Raw genomic sequence first — 27,960 nt, forward strand, 5'->3', positions numbered from 1 at the left:
TTAGTTATTTAGGCACCTTAAAAGAACTAAGTGAAACAAGACTAAATACGAGTAGTGCTTTCTTCATAGTTGGTCGATACAGACATTATGAAATCGCATAGCTGTAGATACATTGTCTAGGATTACCTTATTTATTAGCAACCAACCACAAATTCATCTATTTTTACTAGTTACCATTAAAAGAGTTGTCTTATAAAGACTTGAATTGCTTAGCATTCTCATAGCATATGATACTTGGAATATAGTACTTCTATGTTACTAGTTGTGAAACTGTATTCTAGAGCTAGATCTTTACAAAAATTTGATCATATCGATTATACACATTTCAGTCATCAATTCTATAATTGTAAAAGAATTTGAAAATCGAATGTTGTAAATTCTTTTGCATTAAATTATATGATGTTAATATTTTGGCCTTAAAAGGCATAATTCGTCCGAAAAGAAAACAAAAATTGGTGGTGTAAAAAATAGTTAGTTAACTTTGATTTGAAGCATGTGTTAAAATAATATTCACATAAGAACATTATGTTATTAAATATATGATAAAGGTATCCCACAAATCACATAATACACACATATACATAGAACCATGGATCGAAAGCGTTTGAATAACGTATGATCAAGCATATATTTTAAATAATAGTTCACATGATAGGATTATATATTTTAAAAAGTAAAGAACATATCTCGAAAAAACATACGATGCTTAATCATCCATGAGAGAATCAAAGGCATTTTTATCTACAATGGATGAATATTTAGTAAGTTCGTGTAGGTTGCCGCCAAGGAAAGAAGAAAACCAATGGGCCGAAAGCTTGGGCCGTCGCTCAAGTGTCTTCCGGTCCACATACAAAAGCCCAAACCTCGTGTCGTACCCATCGGCCCATTCAAAATTGTCAATTAAGGACCATACAAAATACCCTCTCACATCAGCACCATCCCTATCATAAAAATGAAACTTATAACTTATTAATTACATTCATTATTGCCCACTTGTAATTTTGTAATATTAGCATATATAGTACGATACCAAACAAATTTTTAGATATAACAAAAATTTTGAAAAATGACTCACTAATGATTACTCCTCGTTGTCAAAAATAGTTTTTCTAATTAACAACAATTACCCTATTCAATCTAATTGGAGAGCTGCACCCTTTCTGCCGATTCTTGGTCGTATTCATACCGAGGCAATTAGTTCTAGTCAATCCAATTCATAATGATAGCTTTACAATTTAATTATTTAGGTTGAAAAACATTTTATATGTAAACTTGCCTAATTTAGTGCCTAAATTTTAATTGCTAAAAGTTAGTTTTGAAAATTATTTACCTCATTGCTTTAGCCAAGGAAGCAAGGTAGTCCTTGTGGTAATTGACACGTTTTGTATCCTTTATTAGGTCTTCAACATTGTTACCCTCAGCTTGCGGCATAGAATACCCTTTAGAAAAAATGAATATCAATTTGTTTAATTAAAACGAAAAATTATACTCAATGGACCTGCTTTCAACTAATTATAACTTACCATTTTCTGTGACAAAGATGGGCTTATTCGGGTACCTTTCCTTGATGTAGTTAATGACTTTTCCCAAGCCTCTTGGAACAACAAAGAATACGTCTATTCCTGTCTGTTACGGAAATTAGTAATCTTGTTATTTAAGCACAGAGACGTAAAGATTTAAATACCTTTTCCTCAAAAATAAATAAATAAAGGAAAAATGAACATCAAATTTTAAGAAAAAGGTATACATGTCAATCATCACTCTGATAGATAATCTGATTACATGCATTTTTGCATGTTTGTAGAAGAAGGATTATCTTGGGCTATATTCTTTTAATTATTACTCCGAAATTTTAATTATTACTTGTTTATCATATACAATCCAAACAGTTTAATTTAAAAAATCAGATTTTTTTTTCAAATAATTCACAATTTCCAAATAATTTTTTATGCAATTTTTTAAACTCCTTTCCTCTAAACGAAGCATATTTTTATGACGTAAAGTTTAATATATTTGCATATTTTCAAATACAATATAATGAATTAAAATATTTATAAAATATAACAAAATTTTAGTTTCTTTTAATGAAAAATATTGATAAACTTTTATAAAGTATTTTTCAGTCACATTGATAAAAGTTGCACATATTATCACATACAACATTCGTATAATGATAAGAACATGACCCCTTATGTTTATTATCTTTTAATCTTAAGTATTTGAAATATATTTAAAGCATGATGGATTAAATAATATCTTTTAAAATTTTGATAAAATTAAAATAAAAGCAATAATTTAATTAAAAGAGAAAAAAAGCATACTGGATCTCCAATGGAAACACCATCTCGGTATGCCGTGGTGTTAAGATATCCTGTTATAGCATGATCTCCGCCATCTGAGCAGGGAGAATGAAGACAATCTTTTGTATAAAATGTAGTATAGTGGTTGACACAAACGAAGTCCAAGCTTCCTCTTATAATATTTTTCTCTATATCTGAGAAACTTGGAAGTTGACTTCCTAAAATTTCTTGCATTTCTTTAGGGTAATCTCCATACACTATAGGATCATACACCCTATCCACGTTGAAAAAATAAATTTTATATATCACTAATCACAAGAAAATGTAAACATTAAACGTAGTATCTAGAATATACACTGTATGGACAAGGATGATTATTTTTAGTTTGTTTAATTTATTTTAAACAATACTTTTTTTTCCTTGAATTAAGTATAACATTTTAGATTATTGCAATATTGGAGCCCACACTTCACCTACCTGCCCACTTGTCTATAGCCTAATATTATTCATTTGATCCAAATTCCAATCATGATAATTATTATCATTAAAAAACGTTTAAGAACATGAAGGTTTTCAATTGTTTTTAAAAAATGGTTTTATTATTTGGATCAATGAGGATTTGGTCTACATGTACCAATGTAATCATTGGTGTAAAAAACTAGGACATTTAAATATCAAACCAAAAATGAGTTTTTTTTTTTTTTTTTCCTTTTCTTTTCTTTTCATCTTAACATTTTAAGCGTTGTAATTTAATTTTTGCTAAATATATTCAAATGATCACAGATCCATTCTCAAAACTTTTCTTAGTTTTTATAAATTCTTAGATTTAATTTTCATATATAAAAAATATTTCAACCGACCTAAATAATGAGACTTAGCCAAATATAATATCTAATAACATATATGTGTATCCAAATATATTATCACAAGAATGATAATGCACATAACCCAAAATAAATGGGACCATTAAATATATTCAGCTTTTAAACTTATGGATTACTTTTCTATAAGAAAATACTAAACCAACAATAATATGCAAGTTTCAAAATGATATTCAAGGCAAGGACAATGATGAGACCCAGACAATTATGCAATACAACTTTTTCAATAGTTTTTTTCTTTTTAAATGTGTGTATTTTTAACAGTCTAATCTGTGACACTAAATTTTTGTTGGAAAAATATGGACACAAATGATGTAGAATGGATGTAGATAAAAAAAAAAAAACTAACCAAGCAAAGATGAAAATGAAGGCTCTCTCAGCAGCTTTTATGTCGTATTCATGGTCTGTAAGTGGTTCATACATGTGGCCATATGCCACTATTCCTATGGATCCACCTTGTTTTTTCTACAAAATAATTTTTTTCCAATATTTTCTTAAATGACCGATTTACTCCAAAAATTTAATTGATGCATGGGTATGGATAAATTTTAATATAATATCTCATAATTGTTCGTGACTTCCTTGATCACTTATTTTGATATCATCTTAAATCATCAATACAACTCAAAAGTTTAAGTTGGTATGTAGTGGATATTTTCAATATCCAAGTATTTTTTTTTTAAAAGATGAGACTAACTTATTGTATAATCATTTTCGGAGGGCATTAAAAGATGAAGAAAATGGTGAAGTAATGCTTATTTTAAAAAAGAAAAATGGAAGAAAATTCTTATTAAGTTTGAAGGGGGGATTTTCAATGACTTCCGTTTGTCTTAATTAAGATTTAGAGATGGAAATTGATACATTACTAACATAAATAAATAAACATATTATGTCTATTACTTTATCATTAATAAAAATAATGAAAAATTCTTATCAATAGAAAAAAGAAAGAACTATTTACAAAAATAATATAGCAAAAAAAAAAAAAAAAAATCATATGGGATATAAATAATTGAATAGATTTCTCTATATTTTGTAATTGGTTTTAATTTTTTTTCCTTAAATAATATTTCTAGTGTGTACACATTGAAAAATGAAAATTTAAAACTTTCTATGTATACAATGTGGTAAAAAATATAATAATTCAAATAAGGTACAGAAAAATTGTATCAGATTACAAAAAAAATTAGTAAAAAGTGGCTCAAAACCACTTCTTTTTTGCATGTTGCAAATCTGAAAAGTATGAAAAGTAATTAAATATATTTGACGGGTATAAAAGAGTTATCATAGGGCTATTCGCTTTTAAATTTGATAATTTTGCAATTTAGAAAATGTAGTGACATGGATACTATTATAATAAATTTTTTGCTATTTTTGCAAACGCTCCTGAGCATAAATATTGTAAAATGAAAATTTTAGAATTTAAAATTTAAGTAATATAAAAATAAAAACCCCTTTGCCTAGAGAAAAATTAATAAAAAGTTATATAATTAAAAATTACATAAATGAATAAAATAACTAAAAATAGCTAACAAAAAAAGAAACTTAGGATGACTTGACATAGTGTATTGTTGAAGACCAAGATATTGGTGGATCAAATTATCACACGTTGGTACTAAAAACAATAGGCTTTTTTAGAAAAAGAAAACAAGATCGTACACCAAACAAGTCAATTACTCAAATATACTCTAATGTAAAAATAAATAAATAAATAAATAAAATCAATACTTTTTGTAAGTTCTTAAATTTCACAAAATTTTTCAGAATTTTTTAGTTTTAGAAATAAGAAACGAAAAAGGTTATCAATCATATTTGTTTTTTTTTTTTAAAAAAAAACATAGAAACGAGAATAGAAAATAAGAAGTAAAAACTTTAAAGACGTTGAAAAACTAAAAATAAATTAAAAGGAGAGGAGAAGAAAGTTACTTGAAAATGAGTGCGATAAAGACGAACAGCCTTGGCATGGGCAAGTAACATATTGTGCATGACAATGAGAGGCTCAATATCAGCGTTCCCAATAGAACAATTTCCAAAGGGTGGCGAGCAATGACCTGGTGGGTAAACTCCTTTTGTGTAACCCATCAATGTTATCACATTTGGTTCGTTTATGGTTATCCAATACTTCACTCTATCACCGAATTCCTCGAAACAAATTTTTGCAAAATACACAAAATCTTCCCTATAATAAACCATTTCATCATCTTAATTATGTTATCTTATACCACATAAATGAGAGCGTAAAGAATAAAAGCAAACTATTAAAAGATATATACTTTTAGTCTTTGAACTTTAACGAAAGCAACAATTTTACTTTACGGTGATAAACTTATCAAAATCAAGTATCAAGTTATATTAAGTTAACAACTACCTCTTTAATTATATATAGTTCATTAAGAAATTTTATCTATAATCAATTTATCAAACTACAAGTAGAAGGATCATTGAAACTTTTCATAAACTACAAGTAGAATGAACATTAAATCTTATCAAACCAAAATAATTGACAGTATCGAAAATTCGTAATTTTTACTAAAGTATGATTCAGTTCAATTTAAAATTATATGGAAACAAAAAACATTTGTATTCGATTTGATTTTGGATTTGAAAACTGAACCCAAAACTGAATCGAACCACGAACACTTCTAAGTACAAGTGTAAAAACATTCATGAATTCTAAGAATATATCTTTTATCTTATAGAGACTAAATTGTTACACACAAATGATAAAATATAAAGACTAAACCATTATTAATTGTAAAATAGAGACTAAACCGTTACTAAAATTTTGGAATTAAAAGATTGAAAATTTAAAAGTTATAAGAATTGAATTATTAACTAAAGTTTAAAAACTAAATTGTTATTTTTAGAAAAGTTTAATAATAATTTTTCTTTTATAAAAAAAATAGATAAAAGAAAAAGAGACATTACTGCATTTCAGCGCTCATCCAACTTCCATATCTTTTGTCGAGTTCAGCAGGAAGATCATGATGGTGAATTGTCACAAATGGCTCTATGCCTGTATCCATCAATTTCTCTTACTCAAATATTTTAGAGAATATAATCCAATATCGATATATTTTAAAACTGTCAACTTACAAACCTAATTGAAGAATTCTGACCATTAATTTAGTACATAATTTTCAAAATCATAAATTAATTAGATTATGATCTCATTTTCATATTTACAATTTTTCTTCAATGTTGGTATTCACTTTGTTATTATTCCTATAATTGCATCCTTTACCATTAATCTATATTTAATGTTGAAACCTTGATTTTGACATCCACCATAACAATACTTCAAAGATTGGTTTTATTGGTTTTAATTAATCCAGTAATTAGTTTGGAGTTTGAGTAATAAAATTCTAAATTTAGTGATATGAACTATTTCTTTCTCTTTCATTGAAGTAAAGGCTTTCAAACTTTGTACCATTTGATTTATGTTTATTTGGACATATACTCTTTGATAATTCTATGATATGTAGTCTAACAAGTTTCTACTGTAAAAATATGTTACTTTTGTTAATTTTTGCCCAAATAGAATGACAAATAATAAGCTAACTTTAAATTTTTGTTACCCCATTAGAAATAGAGAAACTTGAAAAAATTGAGTAATTGTAACACATAAAGAGTTGCGCAATCATAATTCATAGGTCAAGAGAAATATAAATATGTTAATAAGTTTAGAGAATTGTAGTTCAAATCATATATTTGGTTATATTATATACACATATATAGACACACATATATAGACACATATATATATGTATGATAAAAAGAGTAATAAAATTAAGTAAATTGGAAAAAGGTACCTTTTAACAACAAATTATCAATAATTTTGTTGTAGAAGGCAATTCCTCTTCTGTTGACTTTACCAAATCTTCCTTCTGCATAAATAATTAAATATTACAAAACACAACTATTTATCTAATATTTTGATAAAGAGAAAAGAAAACACGACTAATATTAATAATATCTTTATTTCGAAAATTCCTACCATATCAATCATCAAGATTATGGTTAATAAAAAACAAAATTGGGGATAAAGATGTTTTTCTTAAAATAATAAGTTATCCAAATTGTGTGATAAACAAATAAATAAAAATGTTATCCACGTTATTAATTTTATATTTCTTCCACCCTTTCAATAAAATCTATATTATGTTCTAAAAAAGGAAAAAAAAAAAAAAACGTTATCCACATTATTAATTTTATATTTCAGCTTATTTCCAGAAATGCTGTAGCATCTATAAATATTAATATCGTCGTTATGTTAATATACAAAAATAGAAAATGAAAGATAAAAGATATAATTAAACATAAAGTTAACTGTAACAATAATCAAAGTCACGAAAAAATATTGAAATTTCAAAAAGTAATAAAAAATGAAATCTAACATATGAACATATATATACTTGAGGCACCAATTTTTGCCTACCAAAGATTAGAGTGCTTTAGGTCAAATAAATAAAATACAAGGTCAATTTATGTCTTAAACAATAAAATGTTTATATTTGTCTTTTGTAATAAAACAAAAAGAATGAATAAAAAATATATAAAAAAAGTAAAATTTTCAAGTGGCAATTTGAGTCTTGACGATATGAATACATAAAAACACGATGGTTATATTCAACTTCGAAAACTACTTTTGTAAATTGCTAATTTCAAAATTACATATACCTAAATGGAAAATAAGTTTAATAGTGATAGAAACTAATTCCCCAACCTTTTTCATTAAGAATTAAATTTGGTTAAATTGTGTTAAAAAATGTCTAAGAAACTAGAAAATACGAAGATAAAAACTAAAAAATTTATAAGACATTAAACTAAGTTTCTAAAACTTAGTAAATAGAAAGATATTTGAAATTAAAAGAAGTTATTTAAGGAATAATTTGAATGAAGAAAAAGGGAACTTACTAGGCAAAATCCTGGTCCAAGAAATGGAAAAGCGGTAAGAATTCATTCCCATGGAATGCATTAACTCGATATCTTCCTGCGAAATTCAAACACACCAAAATTCACTTCAATCCCAACACTTCTCTTCATTATAATTTTAAAAGATATATATGGAAAAACCACTTTTTGTCACTAAAAATTAATTTTATAATTTCAAACCCATTTTTTCATTAAAAATATAGATTTTAAAACGCACTTTTTAGTGGTTCTGAAAATGGTAGCAGTGGTTTTAACCATTCACTCTCCAGCCTATATATTATAAAACAATAAAGTACCAAAAATCGATGGTAGTGATCGTCGGCCACATCTCCAGTGTCGTTGTTCCTAATTCTTCCTGCAAAATTTCCAAAATTATTTAAGAAGAAATTGGGAAATGGGTTTGGAATGGGAACCAGAAATTAGAAGGTGGGGTTGAACCTGGAAGATGGGAGAAAACATCCCAATTACTCAATCCCTTTCCATCTTCAAGATAAGCTCCTTCAATCTGTTCCCATCAACAAAATTAAGAGAGAGAGAGAGAGAGAGAGAGAGATAAAATAAAATAAAAGAGATCCAAAAATAGAAAAATTAAGAAGAAATGAATGAGTAGTGCCTGATAAGCAGAAGTAGCAGTTCCAAAAAAGAAATCCTTTGGAAAATCTCTTCTATTTATTATTCCTTCTTCTTCTTCTTCATTTTGTAGGGCAAAACTGTGATGAGAGCTGGAAACCAAAAGGAAGAGGAAAAAAGAAGAGAAAAATGGAAGCATTTTGGGATTGGTGCCCATTCTTAGCTCTGACTGCGATTCCCAAATTGATCGAATTTATTGAGCTTAAATTATGAGCAGAATAGGAATACCAACAAACAGATAATATCAGATGACTGAATTATTAGTTTAATATTTTATTACTTTATTTCCATTGAATTATTTATTAATTATTATATCTCTATTTGGAGGAGTCTTCTACGTACATCTGATCTACATACCTTCCATCTCCCGGCTGGAAATCCATAAATATATATATATATATATATATATATATATATATATATATATATCAAAAATCAATAAATTGGATTGTTTTTCTCACTTTTTTATTATTTATTTATTATTATTATTTTTATTATTGATTAATTTTTATAAATATAACAAATTACACAAATATTTACGACTTCAATAATAAAAAGAAAAAACCTATGAAACCGGTACAATATTTTCATAAATTCTAGATTTTTCCTTGAATATCGTAGACGATTCATCATTTCTTTTTCTTCTTTTTCCTTACAATTTATTCATTTTTTCTTTCAAATTTCTTCATCTCCTCTTCCCAATTTTCTATCATATGTTTTTAAACGATTCATTATTCTGTTTAAATCTCCTATTTCATATTTACCGTCTTCAACAAGATTGTTTGAAACTACTTTATCTTTTTCATATTCGAAAATATCAAAATCGTCTAAATATCATTTTAACATGATATATATATCGTTTACCATTGTTAACATGATTGTTTAAATTTGAAGTCTTTTTTTCCATAGTTTAAAATGATTTAACCATCGTGTTGATATTATCTAAACAATTACTTATCATAGTTAACACGATTGTTTAACATGGTCAACAAAATTGTTTAACATAGTCAACATGATCATTAGATTTTGAAGTTTTTAACAATAATTTACATTGGATTACACGATTGCTTACTATATAATCAACATGATCGACACGATTGTTTAGTATGGTCAACATGATCGTTTAAATTTAAAATCTTTTTTTCATCTTAAAAAATACAAGATTATATATCATGAACTAAAGAATAGTAGATTATTCATTTAGACTGTAATACACAATCATTTAGAAGAAGAAAATTACTCTTGATTAATAGCGTGTTGACTGAGACATTTTTTGTATTTTCTATTATGAATCCGTAAGTTTTTTCTGTTTTTGAAATTGTCGTATATAATGTAAATATTTTATCGATTTGTTATATTTTTTTTAAAAAAATTCATTTTTAAATTGCATTGGCCGTACTGCACACATGGAATGCATTCGTAGTAATAATAATAAATTAAGATATTTTGGACTTTCAGAAATGGAATATTTGAAAGATGGGAAAACCAGGGTGGCCTTTTAGCTTTTAGTAATAAAACAATAAAAAGTGAATAACTTAATATATAAGTTTTTTTTTTCTTTTTGGGAAAAGCCTTGTCTTGCATGCACATGCCATATTATAATATTTTTCTCTCTCTTCTTCATACTTTGACAATTTTTTTCTTAGGGTGATGGATTGAATATTGTATAATTCATGTATCATATGATTTATTATAATGTAACTCAAAATACTAGTTGTGTGATTCAAAAGTAACGAAATCAAGAAATAAAGTAGTCGAATTATTGAGCTAGAGCACATAATTTGAATCCCAACCTCAAACTACCTGAATTTAGTGACAAAACTCCTAGAATTTTATCCAATAGAAAAGAAGAAAAGATATTGTTTTTTTTACGTGTATATATATTATGCAACAAGTTGAACAACATTTTGTTTCTATTTATAGAATATGATATTTAGGTAATATAATACTTGAACGATACAAATAAATAAATAATAAAATAAAATAATATTGAAAACAAATCTAACCGATATATTATTACACACATATATTTATTGTTGATCTTGATATCTACTTTAACTAATTAATTAGTATATTAATAAATTATATTTTAGACAAAGGTTGGAATCTACTTTAACTTTCCTTTTATCATATAAAAAGAATAAAATAGATAAAAACATGTGAAGATATCATAAGAGAAACTTTCCTAAATATAATAAATTACTGAAATATTTACGGCTTCTGTAACAAAATCCATAAATTTAGCTATTTTTTAAATATTTCAGATTTGTCCTTCCATCATTTTCTCCGCGATTTTTTATCTTCTTCTATATTCATGCGATTTCTTCCATCATTCTTTTTCTAGATTTGGATAACCAAATTTATTTCTTTTTATTTCTGTTTCTTTTTTTTCTTTTTTTCATTGTATTTTCTTTCTTCTTTTCTTTTTTAAACATATAATGTATAAAGAATCTTGAAAAATTTGGTTAGACATTTAAATTAGAGTAACCAAAACTAAAATATTGTGTATAAAGGATATTCAAAAAAATCATCTTTTCTACGCAGGTATGAAAAAATTGGTTAGGGATTTAAATTAGAATAACAAAAATTAAAAGATTGTGTATAAAGAATATTGAAAAAATTGTTTATACCAAATTTTGAAAAAAAAAATCATTTAGATTTGGGGTAGCCAAATCTAAACTAGAAAAATCTAAACGATCGTATACCAAATTTTCAAAAAAAAAAAAAAAAAAAAAAATAGATTTGGAATCCCAAATCTAAACAATCGTTAAATCTAAACGATCATGTAGTCAAATCTAAACGAACGTATACCAAATTTTGAAAAAAAAATGGTTTAGATTTGGGGTAGCCAAACCTAAACGATCGTGTAGACAAGTCTAAACGATTGTGTAGAAAAATCTAAACGATCGTATACCATATTTTGAAAAAAAAAAAATTAGATTTGGAACCCCAAATCTAAACGACCGTGTAGCCAAATCTAAACAATCGTATACCAAATTTTGAAAAAAAAAAGGTTTAGATTTGAGGTAGTCAAATTTAAACGATCGTGTAGACAAATCTAAACGATCGTGTAGGAAAATCTAAATGATCGTATACTAAATTTTGAAAAAAAAAATTTAGATCTGGAACCCCAAATCTAAACCATCGTGTAGCCAAATCTAAACGATCGTGTAGCCAAATCTAAACGATCGTGTAACCAAATCTAAACGATCGTATACCAAATTTTGAAAAAAAAAAGGTTTAGATTTGGGATAGAAAAATCTAAATACCCAATTAATTAAACGATCGTGTACCAAATCGCGTTACCAAATGTATTACGCGCATTGTTGACGGGGCATTTTTGGTATTCTACATGGTGGGCCTCTGGACTTTTTCCATTTTCGAAATTGTTCTATACAATGTAAATAGTTTGTCGCTTTTTTATATTTTTGAAAAGACCCCATATTATAACGGTAAAATTGGATATTATACAATCTACCTCCCTTCAAATCTATAATTCTATACTAGATAGAAAATCTTTTGAAAACATTTTTAGATAGATTATATTGCAAACAGAACAACATTTTTAGACTGTATTTCCCATTTATTTTTCAATTCAATAACAACTCTTACTTTTTTTAGCCCATCTACTCTTATGTTATTAATAAATTTATGATACAAGGAACTTTAAATATAGAAAAAAATTGAAATTTATCAAATATAGTAAAATCTATCACAATATTCATTGCAACAATCCAAATTTTTTGATAATCAAGCTGGGGTCATTATTGATTTAATTATCTTAACTTTCTAAAAATATTAGCAGAAGCATAAACCAAACAATTACCATATGATCGGTCATGAGTCTTTCTTGTCGCTCATCGACTAGCCTTTTCCTTTACCCTTATCTAAAAAGTTAATCATTAAAAATATTCAATAAGTGACCCACTACTAGTCTTGCTAAGTGAGATATTTGTTAACTTCCCATTACAAGGTACTATAAAATAAAAATATCGTGTGCTCGATGGAACACACCTGAACTAGTGATTATGTAGGAATACTTATAGTTTGTGATCTCGAAGAAACATGCAATAGATTAGGTTATGAGTGATCCTATTGGACCACACATGGAGACTGCGGGTGAGCATAATAGACTGACAAACCGAGTCGATCGATTGACCTACTTCGGTTTGGTCGGTTGGTCAAAAAATGAGAGGAGTCGGTCAGGGCCAGTTTCGGGAAGTTTCAAATGGAGAAATTTAAAAAAGTAATTTTAAGTGTTAAACCGACCCGACGAGACGAAAATTGACCGACCGTTTAACCCTTACTCATCGATGTTGAGATTAGTTTTAACACTTTACTAAACCGAGAATGGTCAATTTGAGGTCGATTTTATAAAAAAAATCAACTCCGACCGACCGATGATCACCCCTAATAGAGACTAACATACTGGTAGGTGATCTCGTTAAACACAGCCATGAAAATGAATAAGGTGGTGATTTCGAGGGACACCATACACGTAGGTACACATCCTAACAGCCAAAATAATAGGCACAAAGTCCAAAAGCATGTAACAATCATTATAAACATGGCATGAGACGTCAATCATAATAGTTCGTAAACATGTAATCCATAAAACATGTATAGAATCATCATATAACATCAAGCAACAACTACAACACCTCTTTAAAATAGATAAAAACATGTGAAGATATTATAACGGTAAAATTGGATATTATACCATCTACCTCTCTTCAAATCTATAATGTATACTATATAGAAGAATCTTTTGAAAACATTTTTGAACTATATTGCCCGTTTTTGTTTTCAATTGAATAACAACTGTGCCCCTTTTTAAAGCCCATCTCCTCTTATGTTATTAATAAATTTATAGTTATAGGCAACTTTAAATATAGTAAAACAATTGAGAGTATTTACAAAATATAACAAAATCTATCACATTCTTCATTGTAATGACCTAATTGTTTTTCATAGCCAAGATGGGGTCATTACTGATTTAATTATCTTAACTTTCTAAGAACATCAGTGGAAGCATAAACCAAATAGTTCCCATATGGCCGATCATGGGTCTTTCTTGTTGCTCACTAACTTACCTTTTCCTTCACCCTTATCTAGAAAATTAATTATAGAAAATTGGTGACTATAAAAATACTCAGTAAAGGACCCACTATTGGTCTTGCTAAATGATCTGTTAACTTCCGACTATAAGGTATCATAAAAGAAAAATATCGTGTGCTCAATGAAACACACCTGAACTACTGATCCTGTAGAAACACTTATAGTCTGATCATTATCCTAAAGAAACATGCAATAGATCGATCTATGAGTGATTGATAGACCCACAAACCGAGCTGACCGACCAACTTCAATTTGGTTAGTTGGGGTCGGTTTTGGAAAGCTTCAAATCAAAATTTTTCAAAAAGTATTTTTTAAGTGTTAAACTGATTCGACCCGACAAAAATTGATCGACCGACCGACCTTTACTCATCGATGTCGAGGTTGGTTTGACACTTTACTAAATCGACTATGGTCAGTACGCGATCAGTTTTATAAAAATATGACTCCGACCGACCAATGATTACCCCTAATAGAGACTAATAGACTAGTGGGGATATACACAGTCATGAAACTGAATAAGGTGGTGATCCTGAGGGACACCGTATATGTAGGTACACATCCTAACAACTAAAGTTAATAGGCACCACAATCCAAAAGCATGTAACAATCATCATAAACATGACATGAAACATCAATCATAATAATTCATAATCATGTAATTATCCATAAAACATGTATAATCATCATATAACATCAACCAACAACTACAACACCTTTTTATGCATTTTAGTTACCATCAATGCATAATAAGTAAATACATGCATGCTCTTAAATTTACATTCGAAAGCCTAATAGTAGAATCTCTTACCTAAGTTAAAAAGAATCTTTGGTTGACAAGAAAATTTTCAATTAAAATAGATTGTAAACAATTAGGGAAATTTTAATAACCTTAATTTAATTTATAAAATGTATTTACGACTAGCATTCAAATTTTTCCAATTTAACTTACTCAACAATTGAGGTTGAAACCAATTCAACCTGAAAATTTCACATACTAATCCTTCCAAAATTTGCCGATTAAACCTTCAAAGAGAAAATTCAAACTTTAATCCAAAAATTAATTTATCAAAACTTTAGCTTTTATAAGTAAAACGCACGTTAAAGATATGCAATTAATTATCCTTTACACCTTAGTCTAATCCAATAACTACCCTTCACAATTTAACAAATCCTTAATCAACCCTTAATTGGAGATTTAGTACTAGAACCTTATCTTAGGTTATGCTAAGTTCCTTGTTGCAAACGAAACCACAATTCCACCTATGCATAACCAAAATTAAATTAAGATTTTTTGCCAATAAATTACTAATTTAATTAACTTAGCTTACCAAACTTACCAAATGGAGATTAAAAAATTCTCACAACCTTGATGGAAAAAGTTACCGCTTAAATCCTCAAGCTTTGCTAAAGAGACCTTCCAAAGGCATGCAACCAAAATCAATTCCAGTAATAAACTTAATTTAGAGTCTCAATTAATTAAAAATGAGTATATTAAAATCTCACAATAAAGACCAAAAACACTCACCAAACCAAGACTAGGGAGTGACGACGGTAGAGGACAGTGGCGGACCAACGATGCGAATGGCCGTAGCCGGACGGGTTGCACAGTGAATGGTGGCGGCTAGGGTTTCTTAGGGAATAAGATGGAGACCATTTTCTTTTTCTTTTTTCCTCTAATGGCAAAATCCTAGACATTTATAACCATTAATAACAACAATATATAATTTCTTTATTATTATTTTTCTTTCACTAAGATACATAATAAACATATATATTTATTTAAATCATTCTTCCCTCTCCTAATTAAATTTACTGTCTTTTTTCATCCAATCAAATCAACCATCCCTCTTCTCATTAATTATCTTATTTTCCAATAATTATAATTATATTCTCATATAATTAACTTTAGTTTTCCATAGGGGTGTAAGAATAACCCGACAACCCGAATAACCTAAACTACCTAACCCATGTTATAAGGGTTGGGTTGGGTTCGTTTAAAATTTGAGTTGGGTCAGTTTAAAAAATTTTATTTTTTGAGTTAGGTTGGGTCTCGGATTGGGGGTTGAAAAATTTGATTCAACCCAACCCAACCCAAATTAATGATATATATATTCTCTTTCTTCTATTTTTATTCATCTTCTTTTTCTTTCTTCTTTCTTCATCTTCTCTTTCTTTCTTTCTTTCTTCATCTTCTCTTTCTTTCTTCTAGCCCCTCTTCCAAAATATATCAAGATCGTTTAAATATCACTTTGATATGATCTAAATGATTGCTTACCTAGTCAACACGAACGTTTAGCATGGTCAACAAGATTTGAAGCCCTTTTCCCATCGTTTAAAAAGAACTACACGATCGTGTGGATATGATCTAAATGATCACTTACTATAGTCAATCGTTTAACATGGTTAAAACAATCGTTTAGATTTGAAGCCTTTTTCCTATCGTTTAAAAAAAAACTACATGATCATGTGGATATGATCTTAATAATCGCTTACATAGTCAGCACGATCGTTTAGCATGGTTAATAAAATTTGAAGCCATTTTCCCATCGTTTAAAAAGAACTACATGATCGTGTGGATATGATCTAAACAATCGCATACCATAACCAACACGATTGTTTAGATTTAAAGCCTTTTTTCTATTGTTTTAAAAAAATTTACGATCATGTGAATATGATCTTAACAATCGCTTATATAGTCAACACGATTGTTTAGAATAGGCAACAAGATTTGTAGCCTTTTTTCCATCATTTAAAAAAAACTACACGATCGTGTGGATATGATCTAAACGATCGTGTACCATAGTCAACACAATTGTTTAGTATGGTCAACACGATTATTTAGATTTGAAGCCTTATTCCTATCATTTTAAAAAAACTACATAATCGTGTGAATATGATTTTAACAATCACTTACATAGTCAACACGATCATTTAACATGGTTAACATGATCGGTTAGATTTGAAGCTCTTTTTCCATCATTTAAAAAGAACTACACGATTGTGTGGATATGACCTAAATGATCGAGTACCATAGTCAACCCGATCGTTTAACTTGGTCAACACAATTGTTTAAGTTTGAAACTTTTTGTTATCGTTAAAAGGAACTACACAAACGTGTTCATACTACCTACATGATTGTGTATCATTTCTTACACTAGCGCATGCCATGATCATTTAGAAAAAGAATTACTTGCGTAAGTGTGACTGATTAATCCAATATTTTTGGTATTTTCTATTGTGGCATGTCCACTTTTTTAGTTTTTAAAATTATTCTATACATTATAAATATTTTGCCGATTTGTAAAAAATAAATATTTAATAAATTCCAATTTCCACAATATTAAATAATTTCATTAAATGAATTGAAAATAACAATCAATAATTATGTCTAATTAAACAAGACTAAGATAATTAACTTTAAAATTATCTTAATTTGTGAGGCGTTATATTTATATTAAAATCTCAAATAAAAATGATGGACACAGTAGTGTAACAAACCATAAGAATAAAAGGATCTAACTTTTCATACATTAACACCATGAACAAGTGAAAGAACAAAATGGCACCCTACTCCTTTTTAATGAAACAAAAGTTGCAAAATGTGCATGAAGAAAATAAAAGGAAAGGTAAGGTTGATGGAGGCAACTCGCCAGCTTAGAAAAAAAACCTTGAACATGAGGACTTTCAAGTTATTGAAGTGGAGACGGAAAAGATTATATAGGGAAGAGAAGGTGAACATTCAATAGAAGTCCAGAAAAAGGCAGAATAAATTAAATTTAATTTGACTCTCCTCACGTTTTGAACCAGAAGATAAATGATAATAATTTTAAGAACATTAAAGATAAACGTATAAAAACTAAAGCCAGAATAAACAAAAAGTTTGGTAACCCAGTTTAATGAAGTACCATCGACATCTAAGATGTAGTATGCCTATGAAAAGATATTTTCAGTAATACAAAGTCAAACAATCACTGCAAGAAATTGAGATTCTCCGACGTTATAATATGCATCGACATAAGGAATGTCAGAAAATAGCATATCCACTAACGTCGTAAGTTGTGTGTCGGCAGATGCAATCTATCCTGATGTTGAATTCATGACATCGGAAATGACCACCCAATCCCCGATGTTGTACACGTACACGTCGGAGAAAAGAAAACAATTAAGTAATAATTTCTTTTTTTTTGACACCATGGAAATATACGTCAATAAATATATGGATATTCCCAATGTGGACGTCTACGACGTCGAGAAAAAATTATTATTTAATTGTTTCCTTTTCCGATACGCCATGCATATATATACGTTGGGAATTAGGTGGTCATTCTCTACGTTTACGTTGACCGCGTTGGCGAAAAGGAAACAATTAAATAATTAGTTTGATTTTCTCCAACACCATGCATACAACGTCAGGAGCGGGGGTCACTATTCCTGACGTTTTACTTATGGCATCGGGAATAGAAAGGATGTCTCATCGTTTTCGTTGTACATTGGGAGATCCTCTATAAAATTTCAAATCTGTGTTCACAAAATACAGATCCATAAAGAGAGAAAGAAAGAGTTAGAGTTAGAGAGAAAGAGATTGAGAGAGATTTGCCACCGTCCGTCGTTGCTGCTGGGTTGCTCCGCTAGTCACCATCATGCTGTTCGTCGTCCTATTCCGACACCGCCGCTGTAGATTCTGGTAAGTTCTTTGCTTTTTTTTTTAGTTAAAGAAATGTATGTATAAAATGTATATTAAAATTGTTATAGATTTAGGGTTGAAATTGTTAAAATGTTGTTGGGTTTTATGGCCTAAAACTCGTTGATAGTAAATATAATTCATTGACCATTATTAATAAAGTGTTTTATTATTATAATTTCAATAACTGTTATTGATTATATTATTAATTTTGTTTTAATAACCAAAATCCAATAAACTAACATCCTGAGCTGTTTGATGAGTCTGGAACAATATGTAGAGATATACAATGATCAATGTTTAAGATCAGCTTAAAGGGTCTATAGTATAAGGTTAAGGCTGAGTACCTTATCTTGGTAATACTATGGATACGACTCATTTTGTATTTGATACAAACGCATTGATTCAACGTGTTTATGTAAGCGACATGCGAGTGAGGGTATCCTATGTAATAAGTTTGCATAAAACTGGACCACAAAATAGTAATCACTAGATGCAACTCCGTTAACTTGTTGGGTTTCTATTTCATTAGGATGATCTAGGTAACTTAGTCTTAATTTTAAGTGTATTATGAACTCCTGTTCGCGAGGGATTGTCCTTTGATTTATACGAGTGAGAGTGGCTAGATTACCGACTCAATATGCTTATCATTTTGGGGATAAGACCGAGTGGGGAGCTGGAAACATAATCACACAAGATGGAATTCACTCCTCGACTTTAGGGTAAGTAGATAAGTGTTCCCTTAAATAGTGTCTCCAGGACTTGAATAAAGAGCCTTACCCTCTCTATGGCACGGGAGAGGTTTTTGTTTAGTGGTTGGACCATAAACAAGTTGTTTATTAAAGGAACACTGGTATTTAAGAACTAGAAGTAATCCAAGGGTAAAACGGTAATTTGAACCAACTGGTGTTTCGAACACTTTTGAAGAACTAACTTACTTGTATTGGTCTATGTCCATGGACACAAAAATATATCTGCAGTGAGAAAAGTTCAGCTGTGAGTCTTTATTGGAGTGTACACACAGTTAACGAATATTGATTAATATGATTAATGGGTTTAGGCAATTAATCTCATATCGTTATAGCTTCTGATCTGTAGGTCCATTAGGTCCCCTTCCTAGCTCGTAATGGGTAATAAAATTTAATTGTATTAGTTTTAATTTGAAATGTTCAAATTTACTTTGGGAATTAATATAATGTATAGTGATATATTATAATATAAAGTTTATATTTTAATTAGACTTTAATATATAAATTTAAGGGAAACTTACATAAATGTAACAAAACACCAAACTATTTACGATCCATGTAACAAAGCCTATAAAGTTAACCATTTTTTAAATATTCTAGGTTTGCCCTTTTCTTCCTCGCGATTTCTCTGCGATTTCTTTTATCGTCTTCCTCTTCGATTTCTTTCATCGTCTTTCTTATTTTCCTCTTTTTTTTTTCTGCGATTTCTTTCCATCATCTTTCTTATTTTTCAATTGTTTTTTTACGTCGTTAAATATTTCCATCGTATTTCTTTTTTTTCACTACGATCTCTTTCCATCGTATTTCTTTTTTTCTGATTGTGTGATTTCTTTCAACTGTCTTTCTTATTTTTTGATTCTTTTTTACATCGTTTAATATTTATATCTTCTTCTTTTCTGATTCTTTTTCACGTCGTTTAATCTTTCCATCGTCTTTCTTCTTCTTTTTTTTTACGGTTTACATTTGGGTAACCAAATCTAAACGACTATGTATAAGACAAAATAATCTTGAAAAAAAAGCATTTAGATTGGAGTAGCCAAATGCAAACAATCGTGTAGAAAAAATAAAAGATTGTGTATAAATAATCTTAAAAAAAATCATTTAGATTGGAATAGCCAAATGTAAACGATCATTCAAAAAAATAAATGATCATGTAAAAAAAATAAAAAAAGATCGTGTATAAAAAATCTTGAAAAAAATCATTTGGATTGAAGTAGCCAAATGTAAATAATCGTGTAAAAAAGTAAATGATCGTGTAAAGAAATCTAAACGATCGTGTACAAAATAATTAAAACTTCTTAAAAAAAATCATTTAGATTTGGGTCCCCAAATCTAAACGATCGTGTAACAAAATTAAACGATGGAATTAAAACGATAAATTGTAGTCATATCTAAAACGATCGCGTATAAATTGTAGTCATATCTAAACGATAGCGTATAAATTATAACCATATCTAAACGATCGCCTTGTAGCCATATCTAAACGATCGCGTATAAAGTATAACCATATATAAACGATCGCCTTGTAGCCGTATCTAAATGATCGCGTATAAATTATAGCCATATCTAAATGATGATGTATATATTGAACTATATCTAAACGATCGCGTATATATTGAACCATATCTAAACGATCAGATATAAATTGTAGCTATATCTAAACGATCACAAATATATTACGCGCGCATTATTGACGACCTGATTGACGGGATATTTTCGGTATTTACACGGTGGCCTCTGAGCTTTTTTCGATTTTGGAATTGTTCTATACAGTGTAAATATTTTGCTGCTTTTTTTATATTTCTGAAAAGACCCCTAAATTTAATTTTGGATATGATTCAAAATTAATTTATGAGAGAATAAAATATTTGAATAAGTTCAAATATTAATTTAATGTGAATAGATTCATATTAAAACTATAAGTTAGGAGAGAAATCTATATTTGAATATGATTCAAATTTAGATTAAATTAAATATTATATATTTAATTTAGCACTTAATTAATTAAAGAATTAATTAATAGTTTAATTTAATTAATTATTAACTTAATCAATTATTTTAATATAAAATTAATATAATATTAATTTATTAAATTTATAGGGAATGTGGGTGGTTTTCCTACGTTCCCAAGTTTTCTCTCAACTTCCACTTCTTCCATCTGAAGAAGATAGAAGTTACTATGTAATAAAATTGCAGAAGAGTTCTGTGTTTTTTTAGAAGCTCTAATTTTCTCTCTAGAAAAGATATTTTTTCTCTGTAAAACTTTCCTCCCAATTGTTTTCACAAACCAAATCTCAACCACAGAATAGGAAGGTTTCCAAGTGGTGGTGCCCCAATTTGGAGTTCTGTAGATTTAGAGATGTCAACGTGCATAAGTTTACTGTTTTTTGTATTTCTTTGTTATTTATTTCTTGAAAGCATGCTTAGCCATAAATAAGGTTTTGCCAATGTACTGATATTTTTTAGGTTCTTAATTAAATTGAGTTAAAGTTTCTGTTATTTTTTCGCTGCGTAGGACTTTTATCCTTACAAACATATGTTTAAATGTATTGAAATTGTTAGACGTTTAAGATTGAAATTGTAAGAGGTTTAAGGTTGAAATTGTTAGAGGTTTAGGTTTGACATTGTTGAAATTGTTAAAATTGTTGAAATTGAAATTGTTTAATTTGTTGAAATAGTGATTGTGAAAATTATTTATTGGAAGTGTTGTTGAAGTATTTTCAATGATTTATTATGGGTATCCTACAACTATGATAGTCTTTAGTTTTTAATTTTTTTATTATGTTTTATATTTTGTTTGTTGAAATAGTTGAAATAGTTTGAGAGGAGAGGGGGGACTATAATGGATTAGAGGGGGACCTATAATGGACTGTAAAGTTTGTTGGAAGTGTTAGGTAGCTTGTAATGATTGAAGTAATTTAGGGTTAGTTTGTTTTGCCTATCCTAAAGTTATGGTAGCCTCCTTAGTTTAAACTTAGCTTTAGTGAAAGTTGGGAGATTGAGTACTTATGTGTAGCTTATTCATGGAGTAAGTTTGAGCATTTGAGAGGAGGAATTATAAGATTAATCAAACCTATTTATGCTTTAGATCTTTAACGATGGACAATGGTTGAATGAAATTTAAGAATAAATTCTCGGTTGATTATAAAGAGGTAGTGTCCCAATTTTTAGAGGTTACAAAGGTTTACGTCGATGATTATAAACAAATAAGTCGTCCATGTAAGAGATGTATGAACTCACTTTTGGAGTCATTAGAGGGTGTGGAGCGATATCTATTAACAATTGGAATATCCCCTTCCTTTACAGACTAGGTGTATCATGGAGAGCTAGTGTGTATAGAGGTGTACAAAGATTTGATTAAGGAACTAGTAGGAACCCTTTTCATGAAGGAACTAGCAGTAACCATTTTCATGAAGAAAATGAACTGTTGGGTATGCTTAATGATTTACAAGCTCCGATTGAATATGATGAAGAAACAGAGAAAAGTTTGGAGAATGAATGCCGTTTAATTTTGGTGTTGAACAAGAGACAACAAACATATTTCAGGAGTTATTGAATGAAGCACGAAATGAGCTATATCCCGGTTGTTCATAATTATCCTCTTTGAACTTTTTGGTTAAGTTGATGCATATCAAGGTTCTCAATGGTTGGAGTCACAAGTCCTTCGACATGTTACTAGAACTATTAAAAGTAGCATTTTCAATGGGTACTACTATCCCTAGTTCATTCTACAAAGCTAAATGAGAATTGCGAGACTTAGGCCTAGGATATGAGACTATTCATGCGTGTAAGTACAACTGTGTTTTGTACTGGAAGTAATTTGGCGATTTGCAACACTGTCCAACTTGTGGTGAGTCTCAGTACAAGGTTAATTCTAACGAAGGAAAAAAAATTCCATATAAGATATTGCGCCACTTTTCGTTGATACTAAGATTACAACGATTGTTTAATTTGTATCGCAAGAAGACTCGCCTGACATGAGATGACATAAGAATAAACTAGTCAAAATTGAGGATATGTTAAGACATCCAACTGATGTAGAGGGATGGAAGCATTATGGTTGTGAATTTCCTGATTTCGCTTCAGACTAACGAAACGATTGTTTGGATTAACTTTAGATGGGTTTAATCTATTTGGAAATATGAGTACCTCATATAGTATGTGACATGTGATGTTAATTCCTTATAATTTGCCACATTGAAAATGCATGAAAGAGGCTAACTTCTTCATGTCATTGCTCATACCTGGTCCAAGATCTTATAGTATGGAAATTGATGTTTTACCTACAACCGTTGATTGAGGAATTGAAAGAGTTATGGACTTTTGATGTGCGTACTTATGATTCTATTATCGGTTAATTCTTTCAATTGTATGTAGCCTTGTTGTGAACAATTAATGAATTTCCTGTTGGAATTTATGTCCTAAAACTCATAGTTTGTAGTTAAAATTATATTATATTCAATAATGTGGTTATTGAGGACTTATTAATGAAAATAGAATACTATAATCTTGAATCCAATTAACTAAGGTCCCGAGGCTATCTAGTGTAGACTTGAACTTTATGTAGAGACATAAACATGGATCAAGTTTGAGTTTATAGCCCAAACAATCTATAGTGTATGAATAGGGTTGGGTGCCTTATCTCATGAACACTATAGATGCGGCCCACTCTGTAGTTAGTACAAACGATATAATCCTAAATCGTTCATGTAGAGACATGAGAGTGGGGCCATCCTATGTAAAAAGTTTGCATAAGACTAGAACTATGAAATAGTCACTTTTAAGTTATAACATTGTTGACTGATAAACTAACTATTTCGATTATGATGACCTAGGTAACTTAATCTTAATCTGGAGCTAACTATGAACTTCTGTTTAACCGGTATTATCCTTAGATTTGCATAAATGATGACAACTCAACGACGTTGGCCTAATAATCCTATTTCAGGGATAAAACCGGATGGATGGCTAGGAACATAGGGTGCAAGACGAAATTCACTCCTACCCGTGTTAGGGTTAGTAGATAGGTTGTTCCCTTAAGGACTAAATCCAAGTCGTGAATAAGGGATCCCGCCCTCTCATTGGCCTAAGAGGGATTCAGTTTATAGGTTAGACCTTAAACCAAATGTTCAGTAGATTAGTGGGCTTTAAGGAACAAGATGTAGTCTTGGGGATAAAATAGTATTTAGACCCAGCCGAGGTTATGAACAACCTGTGGAGGATTAACTTACTGATCATGATTATATCAGATAGACACAAATATATCTATAGTGAGAGGAGTGTAAATACGGAACTTTAATGAAATGATTCATTAATTAACGAAAGTTAATTAGCTCGATTTAAAAGGGTTTAGTCAGCTAATCTCGAATCATTGGAGTCGATGATCTATAGGTCCATTATGTTCCCCTACTAGCTCATATGGAATTAACTTAGAATAATATGTTGGAATAATTCGAATTGTTTGAATTAGGTAAAGATAGAGAAACCAACGAATATATAGGATATCAACATCGGTTATCAGTTTGATATATAGATTTATGTTTACATGTAATTTAAATATTAAAAATATGAATATGAATTCATATTCGAAAGCTCAAAATTGATGGAAATGGTCAAAGTTGTGAAAAGTCAAAATGTTGACTTTTGACTGGTTTTATATTCAAATCTGATTTGAATTTTAGAAAATGGAATACAGATTCATGTTTGGGAGATCAGAATTAGTTAAGACGGACAAAATGGTAAAAAGTCAAAATGTTGTCTTTTGACTTGAAAGTTTGACTTTGACTTGAAAGTTGGTCTTTGACTTTAATGGTCAAATGACCAAAATGCTCTTAGACTAAATTAGTGGAAAAATCCAACATTTTGTGGGATAATCCCACTATACTTAGTAGGGTAGGTGGCTACATGAGATATAAACACCTAGTCCACTAAGTTCCACTAATTGTTAGTGGATTATTAGGTGGTGAGATTTAATAAACTAATTAAATGCAATTTTACGTGTACTTAGTCTATGAAAATGGTACTTTTCATTTTAGAGAAGATTTGCCCATTTTTTGTAATTTTGAATTACAAAAGAAATCTATTTTTTTCTCAAATATCAACTTAATTCCCTTCCTCCAATTTTCCATCATTTCTCATTATTTCCTTCACTTAATGGGTCCTATAACTCGGTTCTATGTTTGGAGAATAGCCGGTCATCACTAGCGGTGTCCCGGGTTCATGATCGTGAGAAGATTTGGAGAAGTCAGGAAAGGCTTTGAAGGTAAGTGTATTTTCCTAAACCCTAATTTAGTTTGAATTAGGCTTTTTAGCATGTTAATCACTAAAGTGTTTAGTTGCATATAGAGTAATTTTCAATCCTTATTTCCGCTTGTGCATGTCTCATATTCCATCATTTCCGGCATATGATGACTTATCCGGGTGGAGTACGAAAGGGTATCAGGCATGTCTAATATGCATGGGAGATAAATCGTCATTCAGAAAAAGATGGAAAATATCTTTCTTGGAACATCAGTGTTATCTTCCAGGGAACCATGTTTGTTGTAGAAGTAAGCTACATGATGGAAAGGTAGAGCGTAAGGCACCTTTAGTTGTACTCAATGGGCATGATATATTGGAATAACTATATTTGTTGGATTTTCTAGTTTTGAGTAAACAACACTCACTGAAAGATAAGCAAAGAAAAAGAGCTCTTAATTGAACTAAGAGAAGTATATTTTTCGAACTTCTTTACTAGGCAAGACTACTATTACGCCATAAATTGGATGTAATACATATTGAAAGGAATGTTTGTGACAACTTGGTTAGTACGTTGTTGAATATTGAAGGAAAAACGAAAGATACCACAAATGCTCGGTTAGACCTACAAGATTTGAAAATAAGAAAGGATTTTCACCTAATAGAAGTTGGTAATAGATTTGTGAAGCTGTATGCAACATACACGTTGACTAGTAGCGAGCAAGTTGCGTTTTGCAAGTATTTGAGAATTGGTATATCTTATTTTGGAATTTATAAATATTCATTTACATCAATTTCAGGTTTTAGAAGTGCGTGAGAGAGAAAACCTTTCTCATGATTTCTTCTCACTTGCGATGAGACCTCATCTAAGGTTCGTTCTTATAGTGGATGCATTATCGATGATGTATGATTTCACACGGTAGAGTGTGATTTTCGATGCACTACACAAAATAGTGGAGTTATGGTAGTCAGTGAAAACTGTGGTAGTAGAGGTGCCTACAACAATTTCTACGGTGTTTTAGATGAAGTTATTTTCGTTCAATATTTATTGGGATGACGTTTTGTTATTCAAGTGTAGATGGTTTGACACGAACAACAACAAAAGCCAAAGTACACACGTGATATTAGGTTACAAATCAATCAACACGTCACGTGTTTTGTTTGCTTGAGGAACCAATCATTTTCGCGATCCAGACACATCAAGTCTTTTACCTCGAGGGCCCAAAAAATGGTACCAATTGGAAAGTTGTTCAAGTGGTCCAAAATAAATGTATATGGGACGTGCCCAAAGTACAGGATGTTGAGAATGAGCAATTGAATATATTGGAAATCGTATAGATGAACACATTGAGGATGACTCTCTGTGCAAACCCGACGTTGATTCTACAACGGTGGAAAGACCGATCGTGCGTTATGTCATTGACGACTTCATAAACAACGATGATGAATAATTATCACCTAAAAGCAGATCAAGTGATGACGAATAATAATGACAAATCACATATCCATATATTTCATTTTTTGATATATTCTTAGTTTGAGATACTTCCATTTGTTTAATTAATTTTGGTTTTTATGCCAGGTATTATGTCATCATTCTCCAGCGGTTTTTAGGAGACAGATGATCTGTTTCTGGAGTTCGACGATGCGTTTAATAACATAGGATCGTCCTTAGTGGGCAACACTTTAGGTTAGTCCCATTATTTTGATGGCAATTGCATAAACATCAAGTTTTGTTTTTGATAGTGTTTTGTTCTTAGCTGGCTCTCAACCCAGTCCTAGGAGACGACAACACTTTCAGAACTTGGAGTTGGAGAGATACGTACAGAAGAATAGGAAGATCCTAATCTCCATCGCCCAAGGAGTGAAGAAGTCAATCTTGTCACATGTTGTTCGGTTCAACAACACCATCAGTGCATTAACGCAAGATACATTTCTAGTCCGTTGTCTTAAGTTGGTTGATGTTCCTTCGGAGTATATTGAGGTTGTCAAGGGTGGTCTACAGGTAAGTTTATAAATTACTTTACGTATATGTTAAACCTACATATATAGAAATTTAATAACATATGTATTTTATTTCGTTTGTAGCAATGGTTTGTGTTTGATTTCACATACCAAGCACTTAATCGATTTGTTGAGCATCAAATGCTCACCACGTGGAAAGAGTTCAGAGAACACTACCATAGGCATTTTAAGCAATTCTACGACCCTGAACAAGCACGTGTTCATTCACTGAACAGATTGGTGAATCGCTTGAAAGACTGACACTTCCTCTGCGATCACTACTTGGGTCGACAATTTCAGATGATTTACATCTTCTAATGTTCCTTCACTTTACGTCATTTTTGTTGTTTATATGCAACATTTTGATTGTTTGCACGTAGGAGAAATCAAGGACTAACAAGGCTGTTAGAGTGAAACAACCTTAC

General features: G+C 29.8%; 1 protein-coding gene across 1 annotated transcript; it reads right to left on the reverse strand.

Moving 5' to 3' along the window:
• Positions 1-603: 603 nt before the first annotated feature.
• Positions 604-8,974, reverse strand: LOC103495056 (beta-glucosidase 18-like). The gene is made up of 12 exons (XM_051083314.1): positions 8,730-8,974; positions 8,555-8,621; positions 8,413-8,471; positions 8,099-8,174; positions 6,994-7,068; positions 6,110-6,197; positions 5,108-5,360; positions 3,531-3,646; positions 2,322-2,574; positions 1,524-1,626; positions 1,331-1,439; positions 604-941 (listed from the first exon to the last, which is right to left on the reverse strand). Exons 1-12 carry the CDS (start codon positions 8,901-8,903, stop codon positions 707-709), a joined length of 1,608 nt encoding a protein of 535 aa, XP_050939271.1. The 5' UTR covers positions 8,904-8,974; the 3' UTR covers positions 604-706.
• Positions 8,975-27,960: the final 18,986 nt, after the last annotated feature.

The sequence above is a fragment of the Cucumis melo genome, chromosome 4, assembly GCF_025177605.1.
Source record: "Cucumis melo cultivar AY chromosome 4, USDA_Cmelo_AY_1.0, whole genome shotgun sequence".
NCBI lineage: Eukaryota > Viridiplantae > Streptophyta > Magnoliopsida > Cucurbitales > Cucurbitaceae > Cucumis > Cucumis melo.

Excerpts from the sequence above, each read along its gene's own strand:
- LOC103495056 (XM_051083314.1), bottom strand. The coding sequence starts at position 8,903 with ATGGGCACCAATCCCAAAATGCTTCCATTTTTCTCTTCTTTTTTCCTC. Across the intron at positions 8,622-8,729 it reads CTGCTACTTCTGCTTATCAG|ATTGAAGGAGCTTATCTTGA; the intron begins GCACTACTCATT and ends TGATGGGAACAG. Across the intron at positions 8,472-8,554 it reads TGTTTTCTCCCATCTTCCAG|GAAGAATTAGGAACAACGAC; the intron begins GTTCAACCCCAC and ends GAAATTTTGCAG.